At 43.9% G+C, this 13224-nt stretch overlaps 1 protein-coding gene across 9 annotated transcripts in view; it reads left to right on the plus strand.

The window, feature by feature from the left end:
• PDPR (pyruvate dehydrogenase phosphatase regulatory subunit) overlaps positions 1 to 13224 on the plus strand; it is a 113195-nt gene that overhangs the window by 18300 nt on the left and 81671 nt on the right. For 4 of the 9 annotated variants that reach the window (XR_004002757.1, XR_004002758.1, XM_030581155.1 and 1 more), the window contains exons 3-8: positions 2968 to 3101; positions 7121 to 7202; positions 7302 to 7465; positions 8835 to 8956; positions 10053 to 10170; positions 11031 to 11180. Coding sequence is in view for 7 of the 9 variants with exons in the window: in XM_030581155.1 (XP_030437015.1) it covers positions 2968 to 3101; positions 7121 to 7202; positions 7302 to 7465; positions 8835 to 8956; positions 10053 to 10170; positions 11031 to 11180 (770 nt within the window). In the remaining 2 variants the exon portion in view is untranslated. Of the gene's footprint in view, positions 1 to 1721; positions 1809 to 2967; positions 3102 to 7120; positions 7203 to 7301; positions 7466 to 8834; positions 8957 to 10052; positions 10171 to 11030; positions 11181 to 13224 lie in introns of those variants that run through there. The other 5 variants (XM_030581158.1, XM_030581160.1, XM_030581162.1 and 2 more) reach the window with 5 other exon arrangements.

The following is a 13224-nucleotide window of genomic DNA, read 5'->3' on the forward strand; positions in this document are numbered from 1 at the left end:
GCAAGGCCCGGATCACGCTTATTGCCCCAGCTTGGTCCAGACAAACATAATATCCTTACCTGCTACGCATGTCCATCCGTCCTCCAAGAACTGTCCCCGACAGGTCAGATCTGCTCTCCCAGAACTGCAGTCAGCTTCTCCAGCTGCAGCTCCGGAAACTCCATCTGACTGTGTGTTTCCTTCATAGTTTCAGTCCCACGAATTAGCCCCAATACATCCTCCTGCACAGTAGAAGAGACTCCACTTGTAAGACTTACCTGCAAAAGTGGAACTACTTCTCCTTGTGGTGCTTCCACAGATGCCTGACACCCTGAACTGCAACTCTCCCTGACATCTTAGATTATCTTTTCAAACTAAAACAGGACAGACTTTCGCTCAGTTCTATCAGAATACACCTTGTGGCCCTTCCACCTTCCATGACACTTTAAATGGCTATTCACTTTTCAGCCACCCCACCATTAAACGCTTCCTCATGGGTCTGCAAAATCTCTACCCTGAGATTCATACACCAGTAACCTCCTGGAGTCTAAACCTAGTCCTCCGTGCTCTTATGAAACCTCCTTTCGAGCTGCTGGCTGCCTCATTCCTGCTCCACATGTCCATGAAAGTGTCTTTCTAGGTTGCCATAATGTTAGTGAGAAGGGTTGGTGAAATAAGTGCCCTGATGACCTACCCTTCCTATACCATTTTCTTTAAAAAGAAGGTTACTATCTGATCCCACCCCAAATTCCTCCCCAAGGTGGTGTCTCCCTTCTACCTTAACCATAAAAAAAAATATATATATATATAGAGAGAGAGAGAGAGATACCTGTCTCATAGAACTGGAGGGGACCCCAAAGGTCATCAAGCCCAGCCCCCACTATCAGGACCAAGTACTGATTTTGCCCCAGATCCCTAAGTGGCCCCCTCAAGGATTGAACTCTCAACCCTGGGTTTAGCAGGTCAATGCTCAAACCACTGAGCGAGCCCTCCCCGCAGCCAATACACTTACCTGTATTCCATCCCAAGCCTCACGTGACTCCACAGGAAGTGGCGTTACATTCCCTTGACGTCCGACGGGCTCTTGCATTCTATCTTGACAGAACTAAACCATTTCGTAAATCCCTGTGGCTATTTGTTTCTGCTACTGAGAGATCAAAGAGTGAGGCTATCTCTAAGCAAAGACTCTCCAAGTGGATCTCGGACTGCATCAAATCCTTCTGTCAGATCCAGAATGTTCAACCACCAGAGAATATTAGAACTCATTCTACTACAGCAGTGTCAACATCCATTGCCTTCCTCCACAGTGTACCTATTACAGACATATGCAAGGTGGACATGTGACCACACATTTGCCAAACATTATGCCATCACATGGGATACCACAGCAGACACCATAGTCGGCCATATGGTACTGTCTACCATTATCCCTCATGCATATTCAAAATCCCACCAAACATAGTGGGTTCTGCTTCACATTCACCTGGAATGGCGCACCCACAGGGACAGCACTCAAAGAAGAAAAGAAAGTTACTCACCTTCCAGTAACTGAGGTTCTTTGAGTGTGTCCTTGTGGGTGCTCCACTACCCACCCTCCTCCCCTCTACTTTGGAGTACTAATCAGACAATAGTAGAGAAGGGACTGAGTGGAGTGCGGGATATGCGTGCTCGGGCAGACCTTAGCGACACCGCAAGACAGCAGCTGAGTGCATGTGACCCCACCAGCCACTGCTACCGAAGATCTCCGATCAATGATGCCGTGATGCACCGACACCTGGAGTGGAGCACCGCCAGGGACAGAAATCTCGAAGAACTTCAGTTACTGCAAGGTGAGTAACTTTCTCATATGCATAGCTCAGATGAGCAGTTTGAGCTCTGTATAGCATAGTAAACTATACACTGTGCTATGGGCTGCTCTGTCTTTGTGAGGACACCCCTCAAATTCAGTCAGCTCTGTGGTGCTTTCCTTTGTGTCTTTGACTTGGGAATGTGCTTTCGCTGATTGAAGACTATTTGATTATGCTGTAGGGAGTGGTGTCAGTTCTGTTTTGTAGGTTCTTTGCATGTGTAGGTCATGGTTAAGGCTACGATTTAGTCATGGGTATTTTTAGTAAAAGTGGTGGACAGGTCATGGGCAATAAACAAAAATTAACGGCCCGTGACCTGTCCATGACTTGTATTAAAAATACCTGCATTTAAATGGGGGGTGCTGGGGCGGGGTAGGAGAGGGGGATGCTACTGGGGGGGGCGGCAGGCATGCCTCGGGCCAGCAGCTCCAGCTGCCTCGGGCCAGATTGCAGCTGCTCCGGCCGGGGACCACTGCCCAGGGCTGCTCCAGTAGCTGGCCCACTGCCTGGGAGGTCATGGAGTCAACCACACTGGCCCTTGCAGAAGTCACGGAGGTCGTGGAAAGTCATGGAATCCATAACTTCTGTGACCTCCATGACAGACACGGAGCCCTAATCATTGTTAAAGCACCCTTCAGTGTCCAGTGTAGTCTCGCTGTACTATGCCTCATTGGACAGCAGTCTTCCTGCCACCTGTGCTTCTTGCTGGGGTGCAAGTACAGGGTGCATCTTATCAGCAGGCAGCTAAAAATACACTCTGGAGCTGGACTGCCCAGTGGGGTTTTGTTTGGAGCAGTGGTTGGAGGCATCTGGACGTTGGATCTGCCCAGTCAATGGAGTACTCCAAATGGAGAGGGCTTTTAACTAACGGGGTTTATTACTCTATTATCAGCTCAAGTACCAGAAGTTCATGCCTACCTCAGTTCTGGGCTGTTCTTTCTCCCCCTTTCCTCCCTCCCATATCTTACTGTGATTTCACTTTCTTGTAGCTACACACGCAAGCAGCAAACTCTGGCTGCCAATAAGAGGGGCTGCAATGCCTCGTGCATCTGAGAGATTCTTGTCCTGAGGTTGTCCCTGAACCAGAGGCTCTGGTATGAAAGCATTTTGTATGAGGCCCCTGCTGTATTTTCTCCTGCAGGCTGGCTGCTGGCTCCACTCGATTCTGTGCTGGCATTGTGAGCACAGTCAGGCACTTGTCCATAGAGCTGAAGATGGCTGACTATTCAAACAAGCTGTATCAGCAGTTAGAACAAGAGACCGGAATCAAAACAGGTAAGAAAAGGAACCTCTGGTTCAGTTCTCTGCAAAGTGGATTCCATGAACTCCACTGCTTTCTGGGGCTTGGAATGAGACTAACACTAGCGTGTATAATTGCTGGTTTCTAAGCACTGAATGGGGCTTTAGCCCTCTCAGCTTGGAAACACTCCCATGGCATCCTGACGTTTGGATTTCCTGCTGCAGTCATTTAGAACACAACACTTGTGACAGGTAAGGGCGGAATTGTTGAAAGAAAACTGCCCCCTTATGCTCAAATCAGTAACATAAAAGTTAATCAAGTAAGAGTTAACTAGAATTAACCATGAAGCTTATACAGATGTATTCATTTTTGTATCTCCAGCTTGGGCAGCAATCTTAGCATAAAGTACTTGTTTATATTGCATGCACACCTGCTTATTAAAGAGGGAGCAGAGGATGAGAGCCCAGTAGTAGCAACTCCACACCTGTTTCCAACCAGCTTTAATAATAGTATGTGAGAAACATACTGTCACAGATCGACAGGGTGAGTTTGCCTCAAGCCTTTAAACAGTCTGTCAGGGAGCATACCCCTCTTAGTGCTAGTCCCTAGGCCTCCACTTTTTGCAAGGGATACCCTGGAGCTCCATTACTTTGGGCCCTGGCTTCAGCGCTGCTGTTTCTCACCATGGCTCCTTCAGTAAGCCCAAAAGAACCTGAACTCCTGTTGGAGGGAGACTTTTACCCCTTTGGGAGCTACGCAGCCAACAGATGTTTGCAGCAACACAGGGCAGCCTTTTCAGTACAGGACAGCTATTATTAGTCAACTAGCATACAATATTTTAGGATCCTTAAATTACAGTGGAAGAGCAAAGCTAACACACATGTCCATGCTGGCTGGACAACCTGCGTCTTTCGCCCAGAATGTCCAAGATTCAATCTCTCTCACTGCACAGGGCAGCAGTATCATTATAACAGTTTTCTGACACCTCAGTTCTTTGTTTCCAGCCGTAGTCACCCTGTTTGCGCATGATCTGCCTCCCTTGGCTCCGAGTCATTAAAAGTTAATGTCCAGTCCAGGGTCTTCCATTGTATCTCCAAGGGAAGCCAATGTTATGTTGGCAATTCTTTATAATTCATTCATACCAATCCTGACATGCTTATGTGACCTACATACATCTCTTAGCTCCCTGTCCTAGAGAAGATGACAACCCCTTGAGTCATAGCAGATCACAATATAAAAGTGAATGGGGAAACAATCATACATTTTTCATAAAAATACAGAAATTTTCCACATTCTCTACAACTACATAAATAGAACATACTTCACTTTTCAAAGTCATGCACTCAACTGTTAGGATGTGCCAGAATTAAGTTTCCTTCACAACTTTAATTTAGTCCTCTTGTATGTATGTGTTATGAAACAGTATGCCTCATACAATGCACAGAACGGATGGTGTTCTCTTAACAACAATTGTTCATTGTATGGCACCATGCCTTATTTACTGCATGTTGTTTTGAAGACAGAACTGTTAATTTCCTTACTGGCTTTCCATGATGCTCATCACTACTGTACCTGAGTGCTTCACAAACAATACTCCTGTGAGATTAGGGCGGTGTTAATCCCCTTTTAAAGATAGGGTCTAATATATACACTAATTTTGGGTGCCCGATTTGAGACATCTAGGATTAACAGATCGAACATCAGGATTTCAAGTCAGGCATGCAGAAAATAAACACGCAATTAGTGAGCACTATGAAAAGTTTAAGTGACTTGCCTAGTATTGCATAGGAACTCAGTTACAGAAGTGGGGTTAGAATCCAGTTCTTCAGGCAAGCATTCAGCTGCTTGAATCATGAAATCATCATTTCTCTTTCCACAATCCTCTGCCTCATTCACCATTCCGCTATTGTGATTCACCCTCAAGCAAGTAGCGCTTGTGCACTGAATGAGGCAGGGGTCCTGTGGGAAATATATTATGTGATCATGTAATGAAAGATTATCTTGATGCACACATATACACAGGGGACCAAATTAAGGTTTCAAGGGATCCTTAATTCTAGTGTTTCCTGAGTTCTGAGTGCTTGACTTTTAACATAGTTTGTATGCATTTTCCTAGGTTTTTAAATATGCAAACTGGAAAAACAGAAATTCCATCATGTGGCATCATATTGAAACCCACATGTGTCATTAGCAAGGTCAAAACCTTTAGATCCACCATACGAGTTAAACCACAACAACTAATGAAGTAACTGATAGCAGTAATAGGTTGTTACCCTCTGTGGACCAGCACTAGAGGGGATAGGACACTGCCAGTGGGTTTCACAAATAGTAGAGGAATTCTGAGGCTTGAGGAGCTGAGATGCCATTCTGGGATCTGGAGGGGAATGTGATCTAATGGGTACAGAGCTTTCTGCCTGCTGTCCCTAAACCTGACCCCTTCTGCCAAGCCCCCTCCAACCTTTCCCTGTCCCAGACTCTCTCCCTTCCTCCAATTCCCAGGTCCTTGCCCAACCAGTCCCAGTCTCCCCGCCACCCTGCTCCTCATCTGTTCCTTCTGTCCACCCCCAGCCTCTGGTGAGACACACCCATGTTCCCCATTACCATTGGGTCTCAGTCCCAGTGTCCTTCCTTGGGCTTCTTGTCCAATCTCTTTGTCTCCGCCCCCATATTCTTGTCTCAGTTTCCTTACTCATCTAGTCTTAGTTCTTCCCCCTAACTCCATTTCCTCATCAGATCTGGCTCTCTTCCTCCCTCTCCCCCATACCTCTGATTCAAATCCCAATCTTCTTGCCCAGTCAGTCCCAATATCCCCACTCCCTTCTCCCAAGCTCATCTGATCTCAGTCACCCACTTCCTGGCTCCCAGTCTCTGCCCAGCCAGTCCTAGTTTCCTCCCTAACACCAATTCCCAGTCCCAGTTTCTTTCTCCCTCTCCTCCAGCTACTTGTCCTATTCTACTCTTCCTGGCATTCCCTTCCCAGATCTTGTTCCCTCTGCATTTTAATCGGGCAGCATCCTCCTCCACGCTACCTGTACCGAACAGAGGGAGCACTGAGAGCACAACAGAGTCAGGTTCCTTGCTCTCAGTTCCAGTGACCAGCCCTGATCCAGTCTGCAGTAGTACAGAATTGCAGCTTCAGGAAAAGACCTGCTTAGCCCCAGGTCAGAGTAGACAAAGTGTTTGTGGATTTAGATGTGAAACTCTAGCAAATCTCTATTGTGCATGTGTGAACTGTGATTTTTCAAAGGCATAGCTTGGTTAAATTTGGTTGATTTTTGCAGGGACGGTAAAAGGTACATCCATGACACAAAGGCCACGCTCTTGCCAAATTTCAGGTCCCTGCTCCAAAGTTGGGGGAACTTTAGCATTTTAAAAGAAAAGTTTTCCAAAATTTTTTACATGGGCAATGCAACACATTTTCCCCAGCCTCATTCTCAGAATGGCTAAATCATTTAGGCTGAAGTTTCAAAATTAACAAATATATATAATTTCAGCCCACACAGTTAACGTCTGGCAGAATTATAAGCAACAGAAAACAGTCTTACAGTGGAATGTGTCAGGCAACCTTAATAGTCAGCCCTACCAGCCCTGCCTATAAATAAGGTTAATATTTAAAGGGTCATATTCGTCCATGAAAGCCAATGGAGTTACGTTGGTGCCAAAAGGTTTACATTCATTTATTACATGTTAAGGTTTTTTCTTCAGCTTACTAAGCAGTTATTAGAGCACCTGGGTCAGTGGTCTGAGTCCCTAGTTCTAACCTCTTGCCCTGCCAGTTTCTCCTTTACTGGGCAGGAGTGTGTGGAATATAATCGGTGAGAGTATTTATGAACCTGAGTAACTTTTAGTATAAAGCAGGATTAAAATAACTTTAGTAGTCTAAATTAAACTGTGCCTTCTAAAACAATTGTAGGTTACTAGCTAATCAGCGTATGAATGTGGGAAGCTGGGCTTTCTTGGCTGCTGTGTATTGGAAGCAATGATTCTACTAGAAATACGAGGGCTTGGAGAACCTGCCCAACTCAGACCTGACTTTGGTTGGTCATTGTCCTAGGTTACGTGAAGACAGGCTCTATCTCACTGGCTCAGACTCAGGATCGACTGATCTCCCTGAAACGCATTGCCTCAAGGCTCAGGTATATATAAGAGAGAAACTGTACCTGATCTTAAACTTTACCTGTGCTTGCCTTTCCTGAGAGGCTAATGAAAAGCATCCTCTGTGTTTTCTGTGGCAGTGTAATGGGGATACCTTGTGAAATCATGGCTCCAAAACAAGTGGCACAACTACACCCACTAATCAACATTCATGACCTGGTGGGTGCCATGTATGTGCCAGAGGACGCAGTCGTATCATCTGTCGATGTGAGTCTTGCTCTGGCAAATGCTGCCTCTCGAAATGGTATGAATATTTTTAATCTATAACATGCCAGCTTCCTTGTGTGATGTCTGCCTTGTTGTTATAAAGGAAAACGACCCTTTGATGGGAATGGTATCAGATTTGGAATTCATCTTATTCTGTTTTGATGACCAAAGTCTGCTACTTTCTTTAAAGGAAATGTACTTTAAATCTATTTTTCTCCATCCTAAAGTCAGGTCAGATCTTGTTTGGGTATTTCATCTTTTGAGATATTTAATATAAGGAATCACACACCACAGGCTGCTATAGTGATTATTTATATATAACCCTACAAGTCTACACAATGCTTTCTACCTATAGTAAACCCAGATGGGAGCTTAGTCTAAAGGCACAAGTGGATTCATACCAGTCTGGACAGTTTCATTATATATGAGCCCAGAGGAGTGTGCGATACTGGAATACTGAAGCTGGAACACTTAACTGGGCAGGTGGATGTTTGGGGATTTGGAGGTGGGCCTGGCATATGCCCGTTGGAAGCTTGTTCAGTGAGATTGGGGTGGTCTGAAAGAAGAAACAAAGTCATGATTTAGCAAAGGAGATGGGAGTGGAACTTGGTCAGAGTGGAGGAAGCTTATGAGGTGAACAAGGGTGAAGCTCTGAAGCCAAGGTGGAGGCTGAACGGCAGCAGCATGTCCTTTGTGCGCAGCAAGGTGTGAGGCCAACAGCCAATTGCCTCCAGTGCTCTGGAAGTGCTATTCTTATCATGTAGCATCTCCTAGTATTGTACTTATGACTTTGTATCACTGCCCTTGATTGAAAAAAATATGTTGTTAGTCTCACTAAGCGCCACCCGGTGGGTTGTCTCAGAACTTCATTGGCTGGAACTTCTGTTTGCCAGTTGAATTTCTGAGTCCTGCTTATTTTCAGTGTCATTCACTAACTGGGGCAAAAGTGACCCTGTTCCCTTGAAATAGCCATTAGCTTTTGTATCTGTGCCACCATCCAAACTTAAGACTCCAGCATTTATAAATTTGTAGGGTCTTTACTCTGGCTTACAGAGTTCCTTGTGCACACTTCCTTCCTCCTTAAATGTCATCTGTGCTCCCTATTCGTTTGCTCCTATCACCCAGTATAAGTCCCACACTAAAAAGGCTGTAACTCCAGCTCACTGCATTGCAGGATCTGTTCTGCTTCATTGTACACAAGCCATCAAGGTTTTCTACATAAAACGTTGTATGCAAGTCCTTCTCCTGTTTTCCCTGTGAGAAGATTTAATCTAGAAATAGGAAATGCCTGTGTCTGAAATGGAGGAGAAGCTGTTAATTTGGCTTTGGGTTTAGCAGCCTGATTTTTTCATCCTAGCAGTAAGGCCTGTGGTATCCTGACTCCTTTCTCTGACCTCTCTATGCAGGTGTCCAGATCCATGAGCAGACAAGCATCAGCCATGTCATGGTCCAGAAAGGTTGCGTGACTGGAGTGGAGACTGACAGAGGACAGATTGAATGCCAGTATTTTGTCAACTGTGCTGGGCAGGTTAGATCTGATGGGAATTCCCCCCTCTGTGTCCTCTTGTAAGGACTCCAGTGTATTCGGTAGCTGTAATAGCAGAGGGGGAGATAATTCAGTAGCAGCTAAAAGCGCATGTCACATTTCTTCAGAATGAACGAACACGTGTCAGCCCGAAAAATAGGAAAATATTGGTTACATCCCCAAATAGCTGTGTTTACGCCCTTTCTGTCCATGCTATCTCTGTCCTAATTAGAGCAGTCCTAATTAGCAGTGCTAAGTTTCTGCCACCCATTTATTTGCTTTTAATATAAAGACGTGTATATGTTCTGTATTTTCTCTGTAGTTTCATACATTATTATTATGATTATAATGTTAAGGTTCACTTTGGCCTGGTCTGCTGCAGTACATCAAAGGCATGCTATTCAGTGCCCCAGAATGGTAGTTATATCTAAGAGGAGACTAGTGCATGCTGTTTGCTTGGCACTATAATCTAAGTGGCAACCTGCTGAGAAGCATCCTGCAATGTGGCAATATGCACCTGCCAAGTCTCAGTCAATGGGAGGGGCACATCTTTCTGAGGTGAAGGACTTTGCTGTGGCTCTTAATGAGACTATTGACTCTCCATAATTTTTCTGGAAATCTTCCTCATTCTAACATCACAGCTTGTCAGCCCTGAAGATATATTTGCCAGTTGATGTTTCTCAGCCTGCAACTGTCCATCTTGGTAACATGGGACCCTGGCAGACCAGGAGGCCATTAGAAGAATCATTGTCTATTATGTTTTCTTTGGATGCCAAACCAGTAGTGACTTCACAGTATAAATTGTTTGTTTTGTTTTATATCATGATAGCACATAGAAGCTTCCGTCATTGACTAGGCCCCCATTGTGCTAGTTGCTGTTCAGACACAACAAAAAGATGTTCCCTTCCCCAAAGAGCTTATAATCTAAGTAGAGAGGGGGAAAAAAGTAAATAATTCCGTCTAAGTCAATATTACAGCAGCATAGACATTGATCTGCTCTCTGGTGCTGTAGCAAAAACACTCAGATGAAGACAAAATATGCATGGGACTCAGCTTTCTCCCAGTCACTTCTACCCTAACTAACCCTTTCTGGTTTCAGTGGGCCTACGAGCTGGGTCTCTCCAATGAGGAGCCAGTCAGTATCCCACTGCATGGCTGTGAGCACTTCTACCTCTTGACACGTGCCTTGAAGAAGCCACTAGAGAGCAACACACCAAGTGAGGACTCTCCTACTCTGATTTATTTTGCTGGTGAACTATCACTGTCCTTCCAAAGGCAAGGCTGGCTGGAGAGGCAGAGCTGATGAGTGCAGACATTTTCCATAGTCCTGAACTCTGCTGGGAATGTGCCTTGCATTCAGGCTCACTTGTTCTGAGTGTTCTCTTTCAGAGTTGAGGTGGGGAATAGCTGTCTATTTACTCAAACATAAACTCTTGCCACAAAAGATGAGTTCTTTTGGGTTTGCCAGCTCAGATAGCAGAAATTGTGGCTCGGGAATGATTTTTACTCTCGCTTTGCAAGTAATTGATGCATCCATCAGAGATGCAACCATGCATCACATGCTCTGGAGGGATGATGCTAATCTTGCTATTATGTCCTCCTTGGAGACTGCTGTGCCCATATGGGCCATGCATTTCTCTCTTTCAGTTGAAGCTAAGGCTTTACACTGGCTTTGGCATGTCATTGAGCAGTATGGGGCAACCGGAGCACTTGCGATATCAACCCTTCCCTCCCCAGACACTTGGCTTTTGGCTCCCATAAAGGGGAGCACACACATGGATACCAGGGCTGGGAAGTAGAAAACATTTCTCTCACACTCACACTCGTACTCACAGAGTCTCTCTAGCAAGCATTTCTGCAACTTGTAAGTAGTGTTTATGCTCCCCTGGGAACCCAGTTCTCTGACCAGAAGGCCTGATTTACTCTCTAATGAATTCTCTTCACTGACTGATTTGCGAGTCATTTTTGTATTCCCAGCCTCTCTGTGTGGGGAGCACGGTCTATTTTGATATAAATAAAGTTGTAATTTGTCCTGCACTTCCCAGTCCTTCCATACAGTCTCATGTTTCCTCTATAGCTATCGTGGACCCAGATGGCAGGATCTATATCCGCAGTTGGCAAGGTGGCATCCTCTCAGGGGGCTTTGAGAAGAACCCCAAGCCCATTTTTACTGAGGGCCGAAACCAGCTGGAGATTCAGAATCTGCATGAGGACTGGGATCACTTTGGTACGCTAATCAGACAGGGTTTGCAGCAGGGTAGATTTGATTTAAATCAAATTGATTTAAATTATTGGTTATTTCATTTGCCAAAAGTAATTGAAGCAGATATTTATGAAGTCATTGGGAGGTGAACTATCTCCAGTTCAACAGGTTAATCATTAATATTTGGAGGATTTTCTTGCCATGCTGTATTAGGACGAGAATGTCGTCAGAGTGTCATTTAAATTGTTTTATTTAACTAAAACAACAATGTTATGTATTCTGGATTTTTTTTCTTCAACAGCAAACATATAATATTTTAACAAAACAAGCACATGAATTTTTTAAATTAAGTTAAACATTCAAGTTTTTTAAAATCAGGTTTGTTTTTGTTAAAATTGTTTAACTAAAATAGTTAAATATTAAAAAAAAAAAAATTAAATTGACTATGTCAGCCAGGTCAACATGAGAAACTTAAAATATTGATTTCTGCAGCAACTCAGTGGTCTTCTCTTTCATTTTCCTCTTTGTTCATTATCTGGAAAAGAAAAACAAGCTTTCCTGCTTTTTCAGGTCCCAAACAATTTCTCAATTTGGAATGAATTAGTCCAAAGGAAGAAAATATTCTGTCTACAGCGGCAGAAGAAGCTACTGCTGTTAGAAGTGAGATTATCGTTTCAACAGTCTCTGAATCCAAGTGCTTAAGTGACTTCCACCAGTTCACTGTTGTGACTTTCTTTCAAACATCACCAGCAAACACACATTTCTTGAATGGTTCACCCTTCGCTCTGGTTCCCCCTTATTCTAGTTGGCATTGTGGAGGGAGGATTGCTGGATGTCCATGTCATAGCCTCCTACTCTTCTTCAGCAGTTAAGGTTTGACCCCGGTACTGAGTGTTGAGAATATTTGCAAGAAAATGAGCTGGAGATAGCGCTTGTCCCATTCGTTTTTTTAATGCTTGTAATTTAACTCTGTCATTGTATATTTCTCTCTTTTAAGATCTCACTCAGTTCCTTCCAAATTTCAGTGTTAGCAATAAAACAGCAAATAAAACAATAACACTATTTCCCTGCATTTTGTTCAAGGCTACAGAAATAGGCTTCAGGGTACTCAGCATGTGTTCAACATTTCTCTTAAGCCCAATGTTGAGAACTTGGGCGGTGACAGTGCCATCAGGTTTTTCACGATTTTTGTTCACAAACTGTCAGAGATTAGGCCAGTCCTTGATGTAGTGTTCAAGACAGTCCACCACTGAGTTCATCACATGTCTTGTGGGAGAGTTAGCTTGGTTCCTCCCACTTTTTTCAGAGCAGCAGCTGCAAAGTGTATTTTGTTATGGAAGTATTTTGCAGTTTCAACAACATTAACCTATATTTCTAGAACACTGAAGTCTTTGGCTAGGAGGTGCATCAAATGAGCACTGCAACCATATGTTATTAGCTTGGGACTCTCTTCTGAATAATTTCTTCTCATCTTGGATACATTTGCAGCATTGTCTGTGACTAAGCTGTGTACTAGACATTTGAATTTTTATTTCACAGTTTGTTATAGCTTTTACCTCTACATCTTGTAAGTATTCTGATGTCTGTACATTTCCTGATGAATCAGTTGTTTCTGCAAGGAAGACATTCCCTTCTTCTGTTGTCACACAAGCACATACAACAGGATCATTGTGGACATTGCTCCACCCATCAAGACTCAGGTTAACAATTTCACCCTCTAGACCTTTTGCACACTGCTCAATTCCTTTTTCATACACTTTATTCAGCAATTTCCCTGTGACATCTGCTCTGTTGGATGGACTGTATCCTGGTCTTAATGTCTGAACCATGTTAATGAAGTGTGGGGTCTCAATCATACGGAAAGGGGAGTTTGTTGCATAAACAAACTGGGCAATTTTTTCATTGATTACCTCCTTTTGTAATCTGATTCTTATCAGAAACTTATCTATGGTTGTTTCTGAATGATGGAGATTGTTTCTTTTTACTGTGGCTATGACATGTACATGATGTGACTGAAACACTATCATTGGCAGATAACTCTGAAACGATAGAAAATGATGGTGATCTT

This window comes from Gopherus evgoodei, chromosome 12 (assembly GCF_007399415.2).
Source record: "Gopherus evgoodei ecotype Sinaloan lineage chromosome 12, rGopEvg1_v1.p, whole genome shotgun sequence".
NCBI lineage: Eukaryota > Metazoa > Chordata > Testudines > Testudinidae > Gopherus > Gopherus evgoodei.